Raw genomic sequence first — 25901 nt, forward strand, 5'->3', positions numbered from 1 at the left:
AAAGCCTTCCTTGAATTTTTTTTTGGGGGGGGGGGAGAAATCATTAAAACAATGCATTTAGATCAGCACGGATAGAACCCAATGTGAAGGTCAGGAAATCTGCAATAACAGTCTATAATAATTAATAGTGTTGTCTAATACACAGTGGATAGGTTAAGAGTAAATTGCAAAAAAAAAAAAAACTTTTACGTTTAGAAGGAAAGGGAGGAAAGTCCAGGAACAAAGGTTTAGGGGGAGGAGGGAGAGAGAAAACGACAAACATTTAACAACATTTAAAAATACAAACTACAGAAAATTATTTGAAATTATGTCAGCAGCTAATTAGCACTGTTAGGGCAAAGGAATAATTTCAAAATTTTATTAACAGACTTTAAAGGGGAAAAAAGGAAAATTCCCAATGACAGAATCCCTGTTTTCTATGCCATAAATTCTAAAAGTAGTAAAACCTTCTCAAAATAGGGGACATGAAAATTCATCATACAAATATATTTTATAAAGCTCGCTTTTACTGTCATAATACGAAAAATTGTCCAAATTAAATTCATTTTAACTCATGCACAATGTGTTATAGATGCATATAAGTGTGGATATCATTCTTACAGAGTCCATTAAAAGTATGTAAGGTCAGCAAAAAAAAAGCCCAAGGATTGAAAAGCAACACGACACTACTCTGATTTAAGTGATACATTTTATAGATACAGACTCTCAGAATGCAGTGCAAATAATAGCAAAATTAAAGAAAAAAATGATCCAGTCACATAAAAATCACTTAAAATATTCTTAACTGAATGTTTTAATGTTACTCTGTAACACCTCACAAACACACAAAAATCAAATGGCAACGCTATTGTTTTGAATGGTAAAATTAAATTTGTAAATCACCAGAGAATGCCTAAAAGCTCATGCTAGCTTTCTTGCATGCAGAACCTCGCTTCAGCAGAACACAGTTCAAAAATATCTCAGTGTACTATGATGCTTTCGTACTTCTGATTTCAGATCCTTTTCGCCCAACTTGTTCTGCATCACACCTCTTCATCCCCACCCCATAAGTGGTTGTGTTATTTACTTTTCAGTTTGGGGGGATATTGTTACTAAAAAGCAGTGACCTAACAGTTGCAGCAAGTGCTTTCAACTACGTCCCCACCCCTTGTCAAATTCATTCTCCCACACTATCCCCTATTCCTTTGTATATGAAGTAGCATGAGGTGGTTCAGGCTCTTTTAGCTTCACAAAGAGCTTCTCTGAGGAGTTGTATGTGGAAGTTTTGCAAAGTGGCAAGCTACATCTAGAGATTTAGTCTTTCCATGTGGGCTGGATTCAAACTGAGATCTCAGAAGTGAAAAGAAAACAGAGCAGTGTAGCCTCCATAGAATTCTGTGTAAGGCCTCTGTGCTGGAACACAGCCTTGTAATAAAGGAATTGTACATTTTTCATTAGAAAACAGTATGGAGAAATCACAATTGCTTTTAAGATCATACCTCCTTAGGAGAGCTGTAATTGGGAAAGCCTTGATGTCATACTATATGACTAGTTTAGAACCTTGTCTGAATCACAGTACTAGCCATCATTTGGGCTTTAATGTGCATTTTACACTCTCTATATAAACACCACCCCCTTTGCAGTTTATCTTACAGCTATAATACGGTAACTAAAAATTGCAGCAGTAAAGGTTCCATTGCATTTCATATCTGCTCTTTGATGTTTAATTCCAGTCCCCTTTTTAGCCACACATTTCATATGCTCCCAAAAAAACTATGAAGCAAAAAAGATACACGAGGGCTTACAAAATAAGAAAACAGTAATACAATCCTCCATATACATAGCTGACAAATTTCTGAATTATGTCCATGTATATTTTTTTTAAAATGACAGCATATTCACCAAATTCCCTATTTTATTTTCATTAACATTAACACTATTAACATTAACACTATTAAGATAGCATTGGCTTTACTAATAAGTTCAAATTACTATTTTCAAAGTCTGTTTTTACAGTTGTTATGATTTGGGCTTATATCATTGCATTTACTTTCAAGAATCTTTCAACTGCATCCTTCTGCAAACATAGGTACACCTATGAACAGTCATGAAAGTGTTTAATTTGTGCTCCAAAGTCTTCATGAAAGCTGGACTCAATTTCAAAAGACTAAGAAATCATTATATTCACATCCTTATTACCACACTATCAATTTCACATAATAAAACTCGTCTAGAGGACCAAATTTTACTTTTTGAGATTTATTTCCCATCATAAATGAAACCTAAGTATGTGACACATAACTGTAGTGTCTCATGTTCACTCCTTTCAATCATCAACTTTGTTTATCTTCCTATGCTGTCTGCCTACTTTTCTGCATCCACTCTAACCAAAATGTTGATTGTAGGTTCATCAAGTTATGAACCTGTCTTGTGTTTACATTATTCTGTGAAGTTATACAATAATGATGCTGCATAAACAACAACTGAGGACAGAGTTCAAGGACTATTTGCCTTCTTAACTTCATTTTGTACAATACTATTTCCACATAGTATACTACAAGCTGCCTAACTGTTGGCAGTTAAAATAGCGTTATTACAGATATTTGATTAATGTATTAGGGGTCAAGGATCCACTTATTTTTAAGATATTTGTATCACAGTTCTTTCAAAGCACAACCATCATTATTCAAAAATACCCTGCCTCTTCCTTCTTTCAGAAGTAAACATGTATGGCCCTATCACAAAGTCACCCACCAAATACAAGACTAAAGAAGCATAATTTATGTGTTTTTTGAACTGCCATCAGGAACTCTGGTTGAAACTGCCTCAGAATACTGGTTCCCTAGCTACTTTTATTGTACCAAACCTCTGATAAGTAATGATTTTTCTTTACACAACAGTGCAAGAATTTGGTGTACTATACAATAATACTGAGGAAGAATCTTCTGAAACACATTACAGAATGTCAGGAAATAACCATAAGACACTTTTAAACGTGTCTCAGAAGTAATGCTGCCACTTCAGGTCATTTCCTAAGGTGCGAAGAAAAAGAGCTCTCATCTACATTCTCTACAGTGTATGCACAAATAAATAATAAATATTGATGTATAACTGAGCATAGATCTACCTGGATTCTATTTTCAACGTGCATGCAATATTTTCATACTGTTTTGTATGTCAGTAGGTCTACACAATGATGTATTATGTATTGCTAGTAGGGTTTCAAGCGGAGTTCCCCCCCACACACACACACACACTAATGCATTACCTTCTCTAACTGTGCTGAGATATAAAGGTATTTACTCCATCAAAGATTGTGTGACGCAGATATCATTACAGGATCTGATTAGATCAAGGTTTACTAATAGAGATCAAATAGTAGTTTTCCTTCTTTCCAGTGCCTTTAAATTATCCCTTTCCTCTTAGCTATCAAAGAATTTTAATTTTAAAGGTTTGATCCAGGGATTCCCATGTAAAGGTACAGTGAAAGAAAGAAATAAACAAAGAAATTCTCAAGAAATGTAATCAGTTTTTTTTTATTTTTGCTTTGTGTAGGTTTTTCTGGAACAGTGACCAAAAAGATCTACTTCAGATTTGGAAACTCAGTTTTAAAAGAAAAGCTAGACAACAAAAAGCAAGGAAGTACTCACCTCTTCACGTAATTTTATCAACTGCAACATGAACGCACAAAAAAGATAAAAAGGAAAGAAATGGCAGGAAAGAAAGATCAGTTGTGTGACAGGATACAGAATTAACATTGACAATTTATCTGTTTACATGTTTAGCATTTAAAAATCACAGACAAACACATTAAAAGAACCTAAACATAGACTACATGCAGAGTTTTTTGAACGAATAAAGATCACTTTCTCACACTGTCACATTAAACAAAAAGAATAGTGTGAAATTCTCTTTTAAACCACATCTAAGACACCATCATGAAATAAAGGGAATGACTTCATAGAAGTCTATAATATAAAGGGGGAAAACAAGTTTACTATTCCCCTCTTCTAAGATAGTACAGCAGAAGTGATTTTGTATATACAAGTTTCCAGGATGTTTTTGTATTTTTTTGTTTATTTCTGACACCTGCCTTTTTATTTGCTCAAAAGAATTATCTTATTAAATAGATCAGAGTAACTATAATAGATGACCACTGGACACTGGTTGTACTGTTTTTATAACTGGAATATTCATTTTAACTCAACTGCTATAGTTTCTTTTATCAAGCCTATGAAATTTAGTATAGTGAAATTCTAGGGTGTTCCCTAATTAAAAATAAATGGACAACAAAAGAAACCATTTAGAATTATAATCCTAGAGGTCTGCTGTACAAATAATTTTAACTGCTGTATTTTCTGTATTACATCTACTGTACCCAAAGTTTTGCAAGTTACTGCTTTTTTACTAATCTTAAATAGGATTCATTTGTCAGTCATACTGGAAATTCATTAGTTAAGTGACAGTTACAACCTTTCTCCCTTAGATAACAGACTATTTTGACAATTAAAGGCCAACTTTTGACAATTTATGTATTTCTTTAGAAACTTATTATTAAACCTAGATATAAAGGGGAAAATATTTTATAGATATGAAGTCTAACTAAAATGGAATTAGTACTGTCAATTCCCTTATGCTCAGACTAAAAGTAAAGAGCGTATTATTGCCAACAATCATGAGATGTTTCGCTTAATAAGTAGGAAGGAATCTGCTGACTTTAGTAGGCCTTTATAAAAGAGGATTTTCCAATGTTTTGGTATCAAGAAAACATACATGCTACTCCACAACCGCCCTTAGCCCACCTGTTCGTAAATTTATTTCATGCTCCCCCCTTTCTTCTCCAAAAAGACAAACATCTGTTTAAAACTGATGACCTAAGAGTTGATCGTATCATTACCTTCCCCCCACCCTGAGATCACCCCTCCTCAGCTGGCGATGATACTTTAAGGGCCAAAGTTTAAAACTACTTTCCTGCAATGGAGATCATTTGGGGCATGACACTCTGCTATAGTCAATGAGAGTTTTAAAATGCTCCACATTGGTTTTTTCAATAGGTCCCAAACAAAAAATGTTCTATCTTGTTTGTGCTGCATGGCTGAATTTAAGCTCTGCAAAGGATTTGCAACTAAGCTAAATAATGGGAGATTTTCTTTTTTAAATGATGGCTGAAAGATATTCATTCAAATTAACAAAAGATTTCCCCTCATTTAACAATGACGGCACTTGATCAAATTCTACCACTGCTATTTTTAAAATTTTACTATATAAAGCTTGCCAAACAAAGTCAAAGCTTTAAAATGTGTGTAGCCACCATTTTACGTTACGATAATCAGCATATTTTTTGAAACAAAGATTCTTCTTTTTTTCCAATTTACTACAAGCACTAATCTGTTTCTTTGTAGACTAAAAAAACTGGTTTACGCTGGTTTGAACCAGTGGAATCTCTTGTGGCTAAGCCTTCTGCTGTGAGTAGAATCAAAACTGCAACGCAGAGTGTGTGCGTGTCTATGAGGCATGTCACGTGACATGGAAAACTACCGAATTTCCCCCCAAGAAGCTGATAACGCCACTACCGTCTCTGCCCGCATACAGATAACGAATAAATGCTGAACTCTATTAAACGCCCTTTACACATTATCGTGGGTCGAACACACAATTTTCTGAACTTGTGATGACTGTCTATTTATTTTGCTATAAACTCTCGGCATGTAACGAAAAGATTTGTGACTGGTAATGATCTGCTCTGCCAGGGCTATATGAAGTGATACCAACCTTCTTTAGATCTTGGGGAATTAAATTGACCAACTTCACCCCCTGGTCTGTTTCTGGAGTTTTGACATACTTTATGCACAGCAAGTCCAAATCTCACATTATCACAGCTTGGTTGTCAACAATTAGGCAACCACATAACCAAAACTATTTGTTCTCCCATGATAATTTATATGCTGCCTTGGCACATTTCTTACTTGAGACACTCACATAAGTAACTGACGCTCCAATTACCGTCAGGTTTGGTAAGGATAACAGAATTTTATTTCAAAAGATGAGGCTTGCAAACAACAAAATTTCCATATGGGGTGTTTTTGTTTGCTTGTAGCAAGTGAACCATTTCTGATTAACTTTATATTGGCTTTCTTTTCTGAACCACATAACCCAAATCCTCTAAATTATCCCACCCCCAAATGAAAATGCAGCTGTAACTAAGAATTGCATCACTGCAGTGAAGAACTTGGATCTGTCCAGAGATCTGATGACACCAAAACATAAAAGTGTTGTTTAAAATACCGTATTTACACACAGAGAGACAATTTTATACAAATATAAACACACAAATTTTATCCTGTGCTGTGTTAATGCGCACATTTTAATAGTTTAACATATGTAAACAAGAAAATGCTCTTGATGGGAGGGAGATAACCCAACTAAGCTCAGCCAGGTTTTGTCTTCTAGTTTAAAATAGGCTGCATGTGATTATGCTTCATTACATTTGAATTAGGAGAAATTAATAACTACAATGACAGAAAATAAATTCCAATAAAACTCACAATCAACTGCCCTTACCAAAAAGGCTTTTGTTTTAAATAGAACACGACTTAAGTTGAGAGGGAACAGCAGCTTGTACATACAGTTCTAACTATTATATGTTAGTCATTGCCTTGAGGTAGTCATAAAATCATGAAAATCACCTTGGACAACATTGTCTGCAGACACAGCTGTGTTTTTTCCCTTCAAGAATTGCTGAACATGAATTTCAAATATAATACTGATTGTTCAGCCAAGTTATCTATGGCAAACTATATGAGAGCAAATGATGTGTATCTATTTAATTTACCAAAGCTGGCCACCACACTGCTGAAATATAACTGGACACAACAAAACCATGCAGGTAACTGATTCCTGGCAGAAATGTACTAGTTTATATTATACACAGAGATCACAGTCTTCCCAATTTAAAAAAAAAACCATAAGATATTGTTGACTATGATCTTGAGTTGTTCAACTTTAGAAGCTCCCAGTTCTCTTGACAAAGCCTCTCCTCAGATATTTATCAGCCTCTGTGAAGCAGTCATTATTTATAGCTTGTGCAAACCCAAAATAGTGGGGATTTTTTAAATTCAGCACCTGATCTTCAGCAATTTTGAGGTGATTTATACTGTATTTTTGAGTTAAAATTGTGGTCAACCACTATTCATTTCTCAAAACACAAAAGTTTGCCACAGAACAAAGTTTCTTGATGCAAATTTCAAAGTATCATTCAAACAATTCTTCTCTCATAGGAACTCATATTCTAAGTATATTGCTGGCAACTAAGTATATAACACTGGTTTTAAGAGATTAAAATGGGCAAATTCTTACAGTACTTCTTTAAAATAACAAATACTGTTTTCACCTAAGAATAATAACAACTTCCCCTTCAAGGCGGAAGTCACCAAAATTCCCTTTGTAATCAAAAAATGAACAAAACAATTTGAATTCAGAAATCTAGAACTGTTTTTTAGAGTTAAAATTTGTCACTGGAAAATTTGTGTAATTTTTTAAAAAAACAAATGTCTTCCTTCTTTCAGATGAAAACTTTTCAAACTTAGCATAGCAAGAAAATCCCTTCATGAAATATTCATCATAACATTATCAATATTCCATAAAGGACATCCTAAGTAACATACTTACAAATCCCACTGATTTCAATAGGAGAATTAAGCACAACAGTCATTACAATGAATGGGAATTATTTGGCTGGAATCTGTTCTTGGGATATAGTCTCATTTTAACAAGGAATACAATTTATCTCTCTCTCTCTCTCTCTCTCTCTCTCACACACACACACACACACACACACACACACACACACACACACACTTTTATTAAAAGGATAAAATACCCTGCAAATATGACAGTACACCATTTTTTAAAAAAACAGGCAATATGGATGTATACCAAACACAATATGTATTAAACTTTTTTGTAAAGAATACAGATATATTTTTATTATTAGACACTTGATTTCACTTCTCTTATTCAATCAAACTGGAATTACTTTCTGCAACAATAAGTTTAAATGTATGCATGGATGCCAATAGGATACAAAGCCTTGAAAACACTGTTCCTCTTCTAATTGTAAAAAAACCCACCCTGTACTATACACTGTTACCATGCACTGAACATTGCGAACTTAGTAAGATTAATCAACACACATATAGTTCCTGTACATCCCTTTAAGACGCTAACAAAATCTGTGTCTGTTACAGTATATACTTCTTGAAATAATTTGCATTTTTATACAAGAGAGGAGAAACTGACTTAGAGAAGCCAACCCACATGGAAACTGAGAGCAACTGTCAGATTCTGAAGGCTCATTTTCATTTGTTTTGCCTGCCAGTGTTGATGTAATTATATTTCATTCTTATCAAAGCTGCATTATGTAATTTTTTATTCCTTTTACAAGTGTTTGAGGTGAAGACCTTGGCTTTGTCGGCAAACACAGTGTCTCCAGTTATTCCTTAAGTACCAAATAATAAAGAAAAAGAGAAGAAAAGATTTTTTTAAAAGATAGCAGACAGTGATCACAAGGTAAAGGGTTAAATTGTAAGATCTCCAAGAAACATTTTGAAGTTGATTAAGACCCCAGCTTTGCATTAAACAGTATCACTTCCACATGAGTTGTTACTAATGCTGTTAAGGAGCAGCTTGAGAAGCCCAGTGTGCCAATGACCTCCTTCACCCTCCAGCCACCCACTAGGCCTTCTTGATTAGCATCCTACCTGGATCTCCGAGGAATTCCCATCATCCCCTAGGAGCTCATTCCGCACCTCGTCACTGTAGGCAATCCGTGACCTTTTCTGTAAAACAAAAAGAAAAAAAGTGTGAGCAAGCAAAGCTCCGGAGCCATCACTATCAAGGCTGATCATCTTAAAACCTCGAGAGCCCTCTAATGGATATCTATTTGATTTTTTAAAAAAATCTCTAAAGAGAGTTATTATTGAGCCCTTTACTTATAAGTTGTTAAATACAATGAAAGAATTCTCAATACTTTTAGCAGAATTTATCCTAGCATACCATCTGCTATACAAGAAAGGATGTTTCTACTAAACGCAATGGAAACTACCCCAAAATCTTGATTATCTGATTTCTCTGACTCCTCTCCAAAGTTCCATAAACATTTACAGAATCCTAATTCTTTTCAACCAGATAACTGATTATGTGAACCTTTTAGATCCCTGCTAGGGCACTGAGATTTGAGTTTATACCACATAACATGCAATTAAATTTCCACAATTAGGAATTGTCATTCAATCTTTGTATTTGCATACACAAACTGGAAATGTCAAAATAACAAAGCAATCAGACAAAGAAGGGAAGATTTTGCATCCTCTTCTCTTTCCCTTCTGCCTTAAATTAGAAAGAAAACTTTTAACAAAGCATGTCAGTCACAGAGTTTTTAAATTCTGCAAAGCTATGTCTGAAAAGACCCAGTGGCATGGATGTTAAAACCGCACACTGGAACCTACTCTTCCCCACCCCAAACATAGCAAGGGCAAATGATACACAACAACAAGAGGGGGTTACAAAAGGATTTTTTGAACAATTGCAAGAGCTCAATGAATTGCAGTTCAGGGGAGAGATGATACACTCTGAGACATGGACAATATATACCCAGCTAAACATTCCCTTATCTTTAGGCACAGTGTGTAACAGACTTTTCTCTGTGATACACCTCTGAAGATGTCAGCCACAGATGCAGGCAAAATGTTAGGAACAAGATCGACCAGACCACGGCCACACAGCCTGGAAAACTAAGATCGACCAGACCACGGCCACACAGCCTTTTTCTCACCTGCAGCCAGTATCTTTCTTCAGCATTATGATTATAATCTGGATCAGATCTCATAACATTTTAGATAATAATTCTTATTGCATTTGAAGTCTTTTGTCTTCTTCCAATGAAAAATAAGGCAATTAGGAAGTTGTCAGCAAAACTGAGCTAACCATGAAGGGTACCTAGCTGCCTTCTACAGGGCATGTGCTATTCAATTTTTTTCCCTGTAGTATCCAGAAGCCATATTTCTGAAACTTGCTACGTAGGTGCTCCAATGAGGACAGCACTGAGAAAAAAGTTATATTTAATCTAAATCATGCCAGCTAAGCACAGTTGAGAGTCCTTGCTTGTTCCTGGCCTTGAAAATAGGTCTGGGTTAAAGTTTGGTTGTACACAAGACCACTCCCTCTAGCAACAAACTTGATATTTAAGTGCCTATCAGCAGGACACTCCAGTAGGGCACTGCCTATCAGTAGGGCACTTAATCAGCACTACCACCCCAAACAAAAGGAAATTCCCCAGACATGCAGAAAAAAAGATTAGTTTGCAAATGGTGACAGCCCACACTTGCCAAAGCATGCTCCTTGCTTTTCAAAAGCTGTGAATGTTGGGGACAGTTGACAGTCAGCTGAGGGAAATTGGACTAATCAAGCCCCTGACAGTTTATACCATACTGGAAGGGAATATTCATATCAAAGGGAAATTTCCCTGTCATTTATATCTCCCACTATATCTTTGCAGTTCCCCAATATGAACAGAATAATTTTGTCCTGAAGATTCATAGAAACTTTTATCCAAATACCTCAGCAATATACTAAACAGGATTGTTATTTGCATTTGGTGTCTATTTTTAATAGATACAGGCTGAAATTTTAACCCAAAATGTACATGTGCCCTGAACAGATATATATTAACTTTTATTCTGCTATCACAATGTTCAATGGAGCTATCACACTACAAATTTACGGACACAATTACAAACAGAATTACAAATGTGCTAGCCAAATCCTCGCTTCGATCACCCAAGAAACTGCCAGCTTCTTTTGACCTCTTTTTAAAGCCCCAGTGATTGTTTGTGCCATTTACAGCTATTAAAGTGATACAGCTACTAGTACTCAATAGAAGATGCACAGCCATAGTGGTACAATCAACGAAGAACTTATACAATGGCCACAGTGCATCCACTATTTTTCCCCACTATTTGGATATCTCAGACACAGCAGTTTCACATTAACCAAGTAAAAACAGTCTGTACAGCATTAAAGGAAATGGGAACCTTTAAAGAGGCTCTAGTATCAGAGCTGCCTGTTTAAATTATTCATTTCATCACTATGGGGGACTAAAACACTCTGCAGTATGCAAGAATATCATATGGAGATGGGTTTTGTTTTTCGCTTTTTTCACCAAAAAGCCAACAAATTGGCATAGATTGCTCAATTATGATATCCTATTTTGTGTTTGATATACATCACATAAAGAAGGAAGTTACAAACATATGTCAGCACATGATTCAATCTTTCTGTTCGTTTGTCACTACAATCACAGTCTAGGAGTTTACCATGCATGGTCAAATAGTTCCTCTTGCCCATGGAGTTTACGCTTTGAAATATGTTCAACTGTTGTGACTTGATAATAAAAGGCACTTGCCCATCAGTTTGCCCACTGCTATGTAACTGTTTAAGCTATATGTATGTGATGTTCTAGTTGAATGTGCACTCTAGTCTGCACAAGCACTATGTGGTCAACCAGATAGCGCAAGCATCCATACTTCCGGGAAGGGTCTTTGGTGCTACCATATTAGCTAGGCTCTGCTTAAGAAGAATTCTGAAGCTTGGCTAGAATCTCTCACAGGAAACCAACAGATTGCAGGCAAACACACATGACAATAAGGGCAGCTTATCTACTTATCCCTCCACTTGTGGCTATGTCTATAAAATTTGAAAAGAAAGAAGGGAGGGAGGAATAGCCAAATTTGAACAGTGGCTCTTGTTCCATCATAAGCCTTACCAAACTTTTTACAATACCTCTGAATAGCATTTAAGCATCCTAACAATGGCCCTTTACTCACTTACCTCGGGCCTTTGGGACTGTGCGGTGGGGCTGAAGTGTATGTAGCCTCCTCGTGTTTCTGTTTACACGTGAGGAGGTTGCCCAGTCCTCCCCCGCAGCTATGCTCAATGGGCCTCTGTTTCCTGGTTCTCTTAAATCCAACCCTCTTAAAGGCATAGATCTCATAACAATCAGTAGTTCCAATATTATAGAGCTGATATTCTCTTCCCAACCTCCCCCCGTTCCTTTCCCTCCGCTCCCTCTCTCCCAGTCTCTCTCTTGCTGCTATGGCAGGAGAGACACTTGTCTTTAAAAAGAAAGTTTTTTAAAGCCCTCCCAAACATCAGGGACAGTAGAAGAACAGCAAGGGATTCGGCATGGAGCCAGAAACAGCCCATGCTCGAGCTATTCTTTGCAAAAGCCAACTCTGGTATATCAATATATTGATACATCAAAATGAGAATTAGAGAAGCAGGAAGGAGATAGAAACAACAGGGTGAGACTAGAAATTGAAAGTGAGGTTTGAGGAAATATGTCCACATAAGAAATCTTGCTGGGACAGACATTTCCCCCATTGCACAGCAGATACCTTGTACACAATTGGCCAGTGAAAGTCTGAGATGTGAGAGGTTACTTTCAATGTCATGAATGTATCAAGTGGTCAGACTTGTAAACAATGTTAGTTGGCTGGTTAGATGGAATTGTTAGTCTTGAACCCAGGATACTATTTTTCTCAGGCTTGTGAACGGATAAATTATGGACACTTGATACAGACAATAGTTTGACTAGTCCATGAACCCTGTTAGCAAGGGCAATGATCCATCTCCAAATACACTGGAATTAGAGTAGATCTTCAGATAACAGAGATTAGCTCCCCTGGGAAAATGGCTGGTTTGGAAGGTGGAGTCCACAGCATTATACCCACTGAGACCCTCCAACCCCAAAATCCAGCCCTTCCCGGCCCCACCATCAAATCTTCAGGAATTTCCTAATATGAAGCTAGCTATCCCATCAGATCCCTAGATTTGAAACACCTTTTCTGCTACACATTGATCTCATAATCATACTATAGCAGTGTCTACCATAAACCACAAGCAATTCTAGCTCCTGGAATTACCAGAATTAATCCAGTGAAACTGATTCCTAGAACCTAAAGGTAAGTCTACAATGAAACACCCATCTCTGAACAGAAATATTTCTACTTTGCAAAAAATATCACACACTTCACTATGTCAGAGGTTTATCTTTTTGTCTACCTTTTGGTATAGGTCAGTATAATGCAAATTTTGAACACCAACAGCACAGCTAACATTCATTCTCATAGTCACTATATTACCATGCCCTCTCAAAATTCTTTTTTTAAAAAACAACTCATCACACTAACTAGCCCCTTTGACTACAATTAAGGCCAACTCTACCATAGTCATCAATAAATAATTTGATAGTACTTTTGATCACAATTTCATCCCAAAATGAATTGATCACATAAAAGACTAAGCTTTTGAACTAAAGTGCCCATTTGTTCTCTTAGAATTTATCTAAAATATCAATACAGCACTTCCTTTTGTCTTTAAAATAATAACCACAATAATCTTACTAGCTCTCTAAATGAAGCTAAATGAAGCTGATCATCATTAGTGAAAGCAGGAAAAGGTAATTTAGTGTAACAGTTATAAAGCTGCTTTATGATCTTAATGTTGTATTGGATAGAAATTTGTACAGCAGCCAAATGCAAGTATGATAGTTTGTGCTGGAAAATGTCACACATATTGCTACAGTTTGAAGGAACCCAATTCATAATGCATTTTATAAATAGTTAATGACTTCTATACATAAACTAACCAGGCAAATCAAGAAATTGTCAACATTTTTAGTCTTGGTTGTCAGTTACCACTGTCTACTGCTACTTTAAATGTATTTTCTAAAAGAGGCAGAGGCTTTACTGAATCTGCACTCCAATGCCTTTTCTGGACAGCTCAAGAGGAGTTTAAGAGTTCTTATATATAGCTCTCACCCATCAAATGGCTGTCAACTAAACCATTTTTTTTGTTTTCCTGGCAGTCAGCTCAACATGTGTGTGAAAGGCACTCTGTGCACACTGAAGGGCTTAACTGCTTTGAAAAGAAGTATGCATGTGTTTTGTGAAGCATGGGGGAAAAGGCAAAATGACATATATTTAACCAGAGTGGAGCATCTTTGAAGCATTAGGTTGCTAAAAACTGAACTGCCACCACAACAATGAAGAACCCCCCAGGTGATTCTCTAGAAATGCTACAGAAGAAAGGCACAGTACTCACCCTGAGCCACCATTGCTGTTTTGAGAAGATGGGAGGCAGGCCTGCCCTCCACGCTGGCTGTATGGTCCCTGAGGGCCAGCCATGATAGGTTGTCCAGCGTGGAGTGTGAAGTTGGCTGGGCAGGGGCGAAGCTGGAGAGCTCATGGCTATATAAGGCAGGGGCTCGCCATGTGAGGTGGGCTTCTACCTCTCTTAGGTTTCCACCCCCCTGATGTTCATGACTGATCTTTGTCAATTTTTAGCAGAACTCACTCAACTGCGTGAATCTCCGTTCTCTTATTGGCAATCATGCTTCCCAGGCTTCAGAGGACCTTTGGCTGAGATCAGCCTTTCTCAACCTGTCTTGGATGCCTCAGAGGTCTAACCTTCTCTGGCTGGTGCAGCAGCAGGGTCGACCAAAAAGTCTTGGTGCGGCTGCAATTCTGAAGGTCATGTGGTTTGGAGGGCATTCTCCCAGCAGCAGAACAGATCTGTGACAGGGTGGCCTTCTCTTCTGCAGCACATACCTCACCAGAGCAGCACATCTGCAGCCTATGTGGGAGTCTAGGGCCCTGCAGCTAAAGGCTCCATGGTAACTGGGGGGGGGGGGAGAAAGGCCGGGGACAGCTTGAGGGTAGGGGGCTTGGTTTTGCTGCTTCGCTGGGAGCTACCTTGAAGGGGTATATCTACTTTGTAGGTTGTCATGCCTCCAAAGGGAAAGAGTGCTGGGCAAATAAAGGCAGCAGGGCCTACTCAGGGGAGGCACAGCCTGGGCAAGCGAGGGGCCAAAGTGGGCAGTGGGGGCTTGGCAACCATGGGAATCAGCGGCCCACCCACCAACCTAGCATCAAAACACAAAGCAAGAGGAAAACAGGTTGCTTCAGGCTGGGACAAGGTCCAATCTAGGAAAGCGCCATGGGTTAGCCTGGCTAATGGCACAGCAAGTATGGGTCCTGGCTTAGCAGCAGGCCATAACATGGGAATTCTGTCTGAGGCAAGGCCAGACTTCTCCCTTGGTGCCATGGGCATGACCCCTCACACCAGATCAGTTCTCAGGGCCTCATATGCTTTGGGTGTTCCAGCAGTTTAGATGGTTCAGCGCATGCACTCAGCTCATCCTGGGCTCCGGCAACCTTGGGACATGCAGCAATGGCCAGTGCTGGGGTTGTGGGTGACCTGGGTGCATTTCATAACATGGGCTCAGGTAGGGCAGTACCCCTTCCCAGTGTCGTAAACCTTTTGATCATTTTTGGTGGGGGGGGGGCTTTGTAATATGGCATCCATTCTGGTGCTGTGGGAACAGTGGCCCCTACAACTGTTGGGCACCCAAGGGTCTGGCGCCAGCAGTATAATCTTTCCCTTTTGTGGTCCTAACAGCATCTTTTTCCAAGGGAGCTTCAGAATATTGCTTCAGCTGTCTGAATGAATGGAGCAGATGGGCTCAACTGATACTGGAGGTGGACTACAGCAGGACGAAAGTATGACTGGAGGTGGGGGAGGACCACAGTAGGACATGGGGGCTACCAGCCCCAGCATGAGGGGGTGTTAATCAAAATGGATGACAGATGTGATTAATTTGACAGCCCTCATCACCATCTAGAGGCTGGAGGTTCCGAGAACAACTCAAGTGAGCGAGTCAGAGACACCATTCACAGGAGAGTTCCCTCACCAGTTCATCTTCAGGAAAGCCTTTCTCAGATGAAGACACAACCCACAGGAATGATAATTTTTGAGGGCAGGGAAGGTCTTCCACATTGGGTGAGCAGGCACAGGATGTTTAGCTCAGGAGGTGATGCCCGGGGGAGTCATGCACCTCAGGGACAGGATTCCCCTCCACCTCTAGGGGTAGTGATTCCGGTAAACTTGCTTCTCAGCTCTCACCTCCTGTTTAAGCTACGGGAGAGGGTTTTGGATGGCTTCTATGTGAATGGTTTTTTTTTTCACTTTTGAAGCCCAAGGGGGATGCCAGGACCACTGGGTCCAGATCTGCAAAGAAGAAGTCAAAATCTAAGGGTGTGAAGTGCACCTTTTATAATAGACTGAAGGGTTTCAGGGAGTACTTGGCCCTGGTGGCATTTTGCTTCACCCATGCAATGGACTGAGGACTGGAATCATAGGAGGGGATGCAGAAGTTATGGACTACAAGGAGTTATTTCCTAAAAAGCACTTCCCATGAGGAGATGGCCTACTGGGATTTGATCCCTGACCGAACATGGATGGTGACTTTACATCCATATGTCAAGCTGAAGGATGTTCCAGATAAGTGCAGGTTTCCTGGCAAGCATCAGGGCTCTCAGCAGATGTGTTGGGAATTCAACTAGGACAGCTGCTACAGGCCAAAATGCAGATTTGACAATGTGTGCAAGGTCTGTTTCAGCTCCTATTCATGGATCCTATGCAGGAGGGGTGGTGGAGCTTGGCTGTACTTTCGGGGGGCTCTGCTCTACAATCTCAGGGGCTCTCAAAAGGATCAGGAGTCATGCACACCCAGTAATTATCCCCTCAAGAAATCCCCTCAAGTAATATCCCTAATGGGAGTCAGTGGCAGCTCACAGCAGCCCCCATCTGGCTACCCTTTTTTCTCCTTATTACAGTCTTACCCGAACCTGTCCGCTTCTAGCTACCCATGGCAAGGCTTCAGTCATGGGTTTCATATTCTCTTTTGTGGTGAGTGTGTTGCCAATGACTGCAACAATATAAATTCTGCTTGGGAGTTGCTGGCTATGATGGCTGCTAAGACTGGGAAGGAGTGGATGGCAGGTCAAGTTGAGGGCCTCTTCCAGGAGTTCCTGTAGAGCAATCTGCAGATGTCCCTGTTGGGGGTAGTGTTCAAAAATACTTCAGGGGAATATAGGTAATCCATCATCTATCCTATCCAAAATGGTCCCCTTTAAATCATGCAGTGGGTATTAACCACATCTGTGGACATGATACATTGTTAGCAGTGCAATATCCAGTCCGCTTTCCAGCTTCTCCCCATTCACCTTGAGGAGTTCTGTCTTTTGAGCTTTAAATTTGGGAGAAAATGGTACATGGACAAGGCTATGTCTATGGGTTGCTTTACTGCCTGCCAAGATGTTTGAGGTGTTCAAGTACCTTCCTGAAGTGGGTGGTGAAAGATTGCATGGTTAGTCTGTACGTAACCTAATATCTTGATGATTTTCTGTTGTGGGGGTCATAGGTGCTCTGGATTGCCCCAACAGTCTTGTTGCCTTTAGGATCATGCTGGGGAGGTTGGAGTGCTTTTAGAAGGCGGCAAGATTGAAGACTCCGTCACGCAGTTAACATATTTGGGCATGTTATTGGACATAATGTGAGGCACATCCTGCCTCTCAGTGGACAAACTTGCCACTCAAGGTCTGATGGGCCACCAAAAAGTGCACCTTAAGGAATTGTAGGTATTCCTGGGGCACTCTAATTTTGTGTGTCGGGTGGTATTCTGGAGTTGGGCCCCTTCTGTGTGCACCTGGCATGGGCCACATCTGTGGCATCTGCTCCTTATCCCTTCATCTGATTGTACCTGTGTGGCAAGAATTCCTGACACACTTTAATGGGACAGACTCCTTTGGCAGTCTCTGCTCATTCCAGGTATACTCTGATGCTTCCAGCAGCCTGGGTTTCGGGCTTTACTTCAAATAGCGGAGGTGTGAATAGTGCTGGCCCTTGCAATGGGAGTCACTAGGCATCTTCAGGAACTTGACCTTTTTCAAATTCTACCAAATCCTGGTGGCCACCAGCATATTAAACAGATCAGCAAATATATACAGTCAAACCTATACTGAAAAATTTGAGGCCAGCCAAGCCTAAAAAACAACGACTGTATATATAGGGATATAAGGCAATGAGGTATAAGCAGTTAGTTTTGAGGCCAGCCAAGCCCATAATGTTTATGACATTATATGTTTGTTTATTACCTTTATATCCAGTTAAATAATCACAATATATCTTTCTGAATAATCTTTATGAACGTTTTATGAAGTATCTATTGAAATTATACTCAAACTAACTGCTTATACCTCATTGCCTTGTATCCCTATATATACAGTCTTTGTTTTTTAGGCTTGGCTGGCCTCAAATTTTTCAGTATAGACCACCAGCATATGGCAGGACTTGTTTCATGACCACTGGGTACTGTTTTGATGTGACAATCAGGTTGTGGACAGGGTGATTAACAGGCAAATACACTCTGAGTGGCTCATGCATGTGGTCAGGAGGTTGGTCATTTTATATATGCTATGTCACATCTCTTTCTTGATGAAGTATATTCCAGGCACCAATAATGACATCATGGACATGTTGTCCCGCTTCCAGAAGGGTAGGTTCTGGACTTTGGCGCCTAGCATAAACCAGCACCCTGACACGTTACCGGAGGATTTCTGGAACCTTGGTAGCTGCTGATAACACGAGGAGTGCTAGGTCCTTGGTCCATACAACTGTTGAACATATGAACAGGCAGTTGCTGCGTTGCTAGCATTTTCTGACTCCTTTGGGAGCTTGGCTATCTTTAAGGGGGCAGTGTTGAATTAGTGTGCCTGAGGTCACAGGAACTGGCATCCAGGACCTTGCAGGTGCACATGGCAGCAATTTCCTTTCACAGTAAAACTGCTGGTGCAGGCAACCCAAATAGATCATTTTTAATGTGGGGGTTTGTGAAGGGATAGAGCTGTATGTTTTCCCGCCCTTCAGATTGGTGCAGGCCCATTACCAGAGAGCTGCTGAGGGAGCTGTCGCACCTTCTCCAGGATGTCTGTTCTTCACCTTTTGAAGTCTCCTATTTCCAATCTGCTTTTTCCTTAGCCTTTTTTGGGGTGTTTCACTGTAATGAACTAGTAGCTTCTTTTGTGTAACAACCTCAGCGATCAGGTATCATCTCTCATATTTGTGTGTCATTAGCTCAGAGGTTCACATCTGGCTTCGGGAATCCTCCCAGGGAACCATGCCCTCTTTGCTATGTGTCTGAATATCCTGCCATGCAGCCAGCTCATCAAGGGCCCTGTTGGTTCCTGCGGATGGGTCACACTTTCGCACTTCTAGTTTGCTATTGTCCCATGGACCTGAATTTGCTGCCTGGTTTTGCCATTGGGGGAATTTGACCCACACTCTTTTCAGATCAGGGTCATGACTTCTGCTGCTGCACAGGGGACCTCCCCTGAACAGATTATGGCCATTTGTCACTGGTGCTCAGTGGCTTACAAAAGCTACATTTGCTTTGTCACAGAATATTGACTTTGTTTTTATTCCCAGTTTCCCCAGGTCCTTTTGAGAAAGGTGTGGATTGTAGGCCACAGTATTGTATACTGAACTAGAAAATACATGGCAGCATCTGGCAGATATGACAACTTGGGACTCGGCTGTGACATCTCTGTGACTTGGCTCTGGGATTGAGGGATGCAGTGGGAGTTCCTGCTTCTCACCATGGAATCGACAGTCTTTGAGCAGTACCCCCCACAAGCTCTGATTCTTCAACTGGGTGAGAATCTCCTGACCCCAAAAGGGGTGCTTCTGGCACGGCACATGATGATCTATGTGAAAACCTTGGCCTGGCCACTGCCCAAAACACGTGTGCCTCCTAGAGTGACATGAGTGGCATGGGGCGATCACCCCAGGCAAGATTGATCTAGCCAATGGGAAGGCCTGCAGAGCCATGGCACAGTGCATGGAAGCATCTGGTGTTAGGGTGGTGTCACACCCTGAAAATCTCTTTCCATATGGCAGCCCTTTCTCAACCTTTCTGAATGGGGCATGGATACCTTGCTGCACAGCATCCAGCAGGCACTGTGTGATTGGTTAAGGGCTTTGGAAGCTTTGGCAAGAGCAAGGACAGGGAGAGTGTCCTTGATCATTTGGTGGGTTGTGCATTGGGAATGATCCTTTTTGGGGGAGGCTGAGCCTGTGTGCCTGCCTCACGATTGATGGAGATCCCGAAGGGGTGGAGCAGGCCTTGATGCCATATGCCTGGGTGACAGGCTGCTGATGGGCCCATACCTCCAGGGAGCAAGGGGCCAGTGGCCAGCATCTAATGGCCAGCACCCAAACAGCTCCTACCAAAACTTGCTACTCTAGTTCCCCCAACATTGGGCTGGGGGTGGCCCAGAGAGTTGCCCAGTCTTAGCATCCACCCCCAATGCTACCCCTCTGCTTCCTTTGCCAATAATCAATAAACTAGGCTGTGGCTAAGATTTTGAACCACATAAGTGTTGTCCTGTGTTTTTGATTCACCACCCAGTATTCCTCATCCTCCCCTCAAGCAGCAAATGCCTACCAATTAAATCCCAACCCAGACAGTCTCTTTGCTATCATTTGATAAAAGAATGGCCCAGAGATAAAGCAAACTTATGCCTTCCTCAAGTGAATCACTCCACTGATCAAACACTGTGGTTTAGTTCTCTAAATATATGAGTTTCACATGCTATTAGGCATATTCTTGTAGATATAAGATATTCTTGTAGATATTCGTGTAGATATAAGGCAGACTACTGACTAATTATAGATAGACTTCTATTTAGCAAGTACTACCATGGTGTGCATGTGATGAATTTGCAGGTCACTTCTCTGTTTCTTGCTAAAATGTCAGTTAAAAATGCTGTGATTAGAAGACTATGGTGGTAATTTGATCAAGCCTTGTAACATGACTGCTGTAGAAAGAAACATATGACAGTCATATTCAGGTTTGCTCCATATATATAATTCTTACAATTCCACAAATCTGATTCAAAACACTGATCAGTGAAGCCACAAAATTCAACTCATAATCCTTCATAACCTTGAAAGCCCACACAGAAACAGCCAACTAGCTGCTTTAAATGTACCACAATACCCAGATCTTACACCAAAGAACAATTTGATCCAGACAGACATATAGGAGCAGGATTTTTGCATACTGATTCTCTTAAAGCCTTTTTCAAACAGATACACTTGCTCAGTTCTGTCTGGCAATTTGGCTTTAAACAATCTTCTGCTTGACCCAAGTCTTAACATTTCCCAACTGAACTGAATATATTCACAGGCAAACACAGCTAAATTAGAAATGAAATGAATTAATTCAGCTTAAACTAATTAAGAACTGTGATCTGCTGCACCACCCCAGTGTGTAATTTTACATGTGAAACAGAGTACATGTAGCCACTACTATAAGAATTCTGCTAAACTACTAATGTGAGCATAACAATGAAGTTAGTCTATTACTAAATCATATGAGAAGTTAATTTCCAAGGCCCACACATGGCAAAGCAATTGCTTAAATTGCTTCACCTGGGAATTTAATACAATGTTATCATCAGACCTGCCATATGGTAAATAGATTTCTAATACTTTCCATGTGTTAGGCTATGTAGCGTATGAATTAAGCAATGATCTGGTATTACAATACAATCAGCTCTTTCCCACACCTGGAAGACAGGATATTTTGTTAAATTACTACCTATACAGCCACATCAACAACATAAATATGGAAAAAGCAATGGAAAGAGAAACAATCTTTTCGGCACATAAACAATTTCACATAGTAACCAAATAAGATGTAGAAGGCAAAAGGTGGCCAAAATTATCAGTCTCCAACATCTGTACACCAAAATTCAGACTAGCTCATTTCTGTGACATTTTGGCCTAATTTTTCATATTCCGCACTTTAAATTACTCATTGACGTTCTGTGCCGATCATACTATAGAGGGCAAAACATTAACCAGTTTACTGTAGTTCAATTTACAATATTTTCAGCAGCCAGCCATATAAACAAGAATTATATTCTTGCATGGCTTCACAACTTTATATATATGCTTAATATATATGCTTAATTCAAACAATTACTAATCAAACAGGTATCCAGACATAAGTGTGCATTTCGAAAGAACAGTATCTTTAACAATTCTGTTCTGTCTCAACCAGACCTTTAGAAATACTTGATGAACGTCAAAGGGACTGGATTTTTGTAAAGCTTTATGGTATTTATGTAGCAGTTAAACTGCGCAAGGGATCTTTTCGATTACGAAATATTTTTGCTAGACTTTCAATGTCAAGGCAAGTAGGAAAAGCCAGTCAACTTGCTTAATCTTTTATAGAACTTGGATGAAACACCAAGCATTACTTTGTAAGACCACTGCTAAACATGGTATTAAGTCAATGGTGAAACATATCAGTTCAGTTTATGTCCTTGTTATTACTTCATCATATTGTCAGTGTGATATATGCAGAAATGTTTGAGCTATTTGTTAATAATTTCATTAGGACCCTTTAACATCATATTGGCAGGAGTTCTGATAGATTAAATCACTGGTAGTCATTTCTATCAGGTTCAACAGGAAATAACTTCCTAACTATCCCTGTTCTGTCAACACCACAAATCCAAATGGGATGAAATTCCCAGGGATTGTATGTCTAAGACCCAAGGAATTTTTCCTCCCAAGTTTCATGCAGATAAGAAAAAGCCTCGCTGTTGTAAAAGTAATGAAAGGCACAACACATTTCTGCTTATGCACATTTCTGCATATTTCTTCTCCTAACACAGGTCAGGGATTGTAGGCGTCACCAAAGAGATCCTCCTTATTAAACTGTAGGCAGAAAGCAAGCATATTTAACAGATCTTTAAAATTATTTCTTGAAGAACATACATGCAGATGTTTGGTGGTAAGTATTTTTTTCATACATCCCTACCATCAAGATCCTGATGCAAGCATGAGGTGTGGGCTATTTTTAAATGCCAAGAAATGCTAAATGCTGCACTAGGTTTATTCATTTCAGTACATTTCCTCCAGCCCATATTTAATTTTACTTGCAGGCGCCACCGAAGAACCAGTAGAACTGGAGAAAATGAGATACTGCAAACAGCAGAAGTAAGAAGGCACATATGTACACACACACACACACACACTTTGCCGCTACCCCTTCACTACACATGAACATGTGGGATTTTGCATAATTATGATCCTGTAGGAAAACAAAGTAGGACAATCAGGGACAGTACTGTCTGGCAGGAAAGGCCACCAACCTCAAGATGGGGCCTGGAGTTCTTCCAGAATTATAACTGGTCTCCAGACTATAGTTCCCTCAGAGAAAATTACAGCTTCAGAATTAAAGGTCAGAGCAGCTACAGAGGGTAGATGGTACAGGACTTTCACGTTGCCTACAGTATTCCACTGAGGTTAGTCAGAAACTGATTGATTGTCACCTGTGAAGACACTTCAGGCCAGAAGCTGCTGAAAATTTAGAGGGGACTGCTGTTAACTGACATCTTCCTATGGGTCTTCAGTGTGGATTTTTTCTCTTCCACACTGAGAAAACCCTGAAGAGGAATTTGAGAGCTTCTGAGTCCTACATAAGTGGATAACAGTCAGTTACACCAGCTACACTGTTCTAAATGCATATCCCTATTGCCTACTGGAAATTGTATTTTGGAGGCTGAAGCCTAATCTAGTAAGTCACCCGAGACTGAATATATATATTTTTTTTACAAAAAGGAATAAAGAATTTCAAAATCATACCCTATTGCCAGCATGGAAACCCTCTACTGTAGACAAGTGAGGCATAAGTAATAGAAGCCTAAGTCACCTATATTAGGTCAATAAATTAGATCCTTCTAGTTGCTTCACTTCAAACTCTGTCTCAAGGTCGTCTGACTGAGAGGAATATACATCCAAGCTCGAATCCTAGTTTTCTCTCATAAAACCTTTATTATAGCCAACAAGTAATGAATGATGGTAGAATTATCCAACATATACCAATGTAATAGGCTGAATTAATCTATTCCTTTTTATTCTGATCTCATTAAGGAGATCACTGTTTGTTCTGTCTGTTCTTTTAAGTGGGAACTTTTAAAATGGGCTCTTAAAAGAGTTTGTTTTATGTATTGTCGAAGGCTTTCACGGCCGGAATCACTTGGGTGCTGTGTGGTTTCCGGGCTGTATGGCCGTGTTCTAGCAGCATTCTCTCCTGACGTTTCGCCTGCATCTGTGGCTGGCATCTTCAGATGATCCTCTGAAGATGCCAGCCACAGATGCAGGCGAAACGTCGGGAGAGAATGCTGCTAGAACACGGCCATACAGCCCGGAAACCACACAGCACCCAAGAGTTTGTTTTATTTTGTTTTTGGGTGGAGTGCAGGTGACTAACACTGAGGGCCAGACTACATATTACATTTAACATGTGGTCCTAATAGGGACTTGCTGAGTATGGCAGCAGTGAGCTCCCAATGGCAATTCAATTTAGAAGCTGGGACCCAACTGTGATCAGGACATCAGTGAGTGACCACAAGGGACCTTTTTTGAACACAAAGCATTTCTGTGGGGCAAATAATTCCCCCAGGTTCATTCTGTGCCAGGAAAATGGCATAGGCAATGAAGACAAAATCCCTTCACAGCCTTGTGCCTTGGTCAGAATCAATCTCCTGCAGCATTCTAAACTGAGTTGCCAGAAGGAATGTACAGCTGTCATATGGCTACAAGTCTCCATGGTAAATGTCTAAAATGTAATGTGTAACTTGGATCTTAGAGGAAAGTTAATAAGAGGTCCCACATATTGTGGACATCACATTCTTGATCTGCTGTTTTGCATTGGGCACCAAAAAAGGGATCTGAAGTGGGGAGATTGAAAACTGTCTCTTTGTCATAGGCAGATCACCACTTGCTTGGGTTTAAACCAGGAGTTCCCAGAGTGGACAGTATATCCTTGGGGACAGTAGAATTGCCTAGGGAATCACTAAGACTGTTTCTGCACGAGCGAGCAAGCGAGTGGGGGTGCACCAACATAGTTGCAGTCGGTGCACCCCCCCCGGGCTGTTCACACGTTGTTCTGCAAACTGCCCTGGTGCCCCAGCGGCCAATGGGGTCGCCTTCACATACGGCACACTGCTTTTTCCCCCTCTTATCTCCTCTCGGCTGTCATCACTGTAGAGAGGCCAGGGGACACGCCCGTGTAGCCATGGTGACGCCTCCAGGGACAGAGGCCAGGAGGTGTGTCCCCTGGCCTCTCTACAGCGATGGCAGCCGAGAGGAGGTAAGAGGGGGGAAAGCGGCACGGGGGACACACCTCCTGGCCTCTGTTCGCTCGGCTCTGGGTGGAAGACACTGCTTTTCAAAAAACTCGCTCATTGAGCAACTTTTGAAAGCTGCCCTTTTTTGCACTGTTTGAGGGGTTGAGCATGGCGCTGCTGCACTGCAGCAGTGGCAGCTGTGCGAACAGGGATGGTGTTTTTACTGTTTTCTGTCTGTGCAGAAACAGCCTAAGAGGCAAGGGGATGGCAGAGATGCACTGGAGATGGGCCCCTTTGACCACATTGTTCATTTACTTACAATTGACCAGATTGTGGCACCATGCTGGCAAATGACACTCCAAAAGCATTGTGCTGGAGTCTTTTGAAACTATCAGAATGTTTTGTAAATACAACACCAATGCTGTTGTCAGACCAGTATACCACATTTGCAGGATGTCAAAGAATTTTAGTTTAGTGTAGTTTAGTTTAGTAGATGGTCTCCTTTTGATGAAATAACAATTAAGTTGCTCATAAATTGGGTTAAAATGTATACAATAAACTGGTTTTTGTGAGTGTAGATAGGATTTTGTAGTTAGGTCATCCTGGTTTATAGAACTGTAGGAAGTCCCCATCTAATTTTTATGTTTGCTATCAGGTTAATTAATCTATGAGGCTTTGTTTAGTTGTAATGGTTTACAAGTTCATGTATTAGGGATTGGTGCTTATTGTAGGTGTTGAGATGTGTGATATTTGATGTTATGCTATTATGATGTTATGCCATGAATTATGTTGTCATGCTATTACAAACTGTTACTATGT

General features: G+C 40.1%; 1 protein-coding gene across 6 annotated transcripts in view; it reads right to left on the reverse strand.

Annotated features, from left to right (window-relative positions):
• VTI1A (vesicle transport through interaction with t-SNAREs 1A) overlaps nucleotides 1-25901 on the reverse strand; it is a 312235-nt gene that overhangs the window by 233790 nt on the left and 52544 nt on the right. For 3 of the 6 annotated variants that reach the window (XM_048505583.1, XM_048505585.1, XM_048505586.1), the window contains exons 4-5: nucleotides 8739-8816; nucleotides 3630-3650 (exon numbers count right to left, since the gene is read on the reverse strand). In XM_048505583.1, coding sequence (XP_048361540.1) covers nucleotides 3630-3650; nucleotides 8739-8816 — 99 coding nt within the window. The remainder of the gene's footprint in view (nucleotides 1-3629; nucleotides 3651-8738; nucleotides 8817-25901) is intronic. The other 3 variants (XM_048505584.1, XM_048505587.1, XM_048505588.1) reach the window with 1 other exon arrangement.

The sequence above is a fragment of the Sphaerodactylus townsendi genome, linkage group LG08 (genome assembly GCF_021028975.2).
Source record: "Sphaerodactylus townsendi isolate TG3544 linkage group LG08, MPM_Stown_v2.3, whole genome shotgun sequence".
NCBI classification, from domain to species: domain Eukaryota; kingdom Metazoa; phylum Chordata; class Lepidosauria; order Squamata; family Sphaerodactylidae; genus Sphaerodactylus; species Sphaerodactylus townsendi.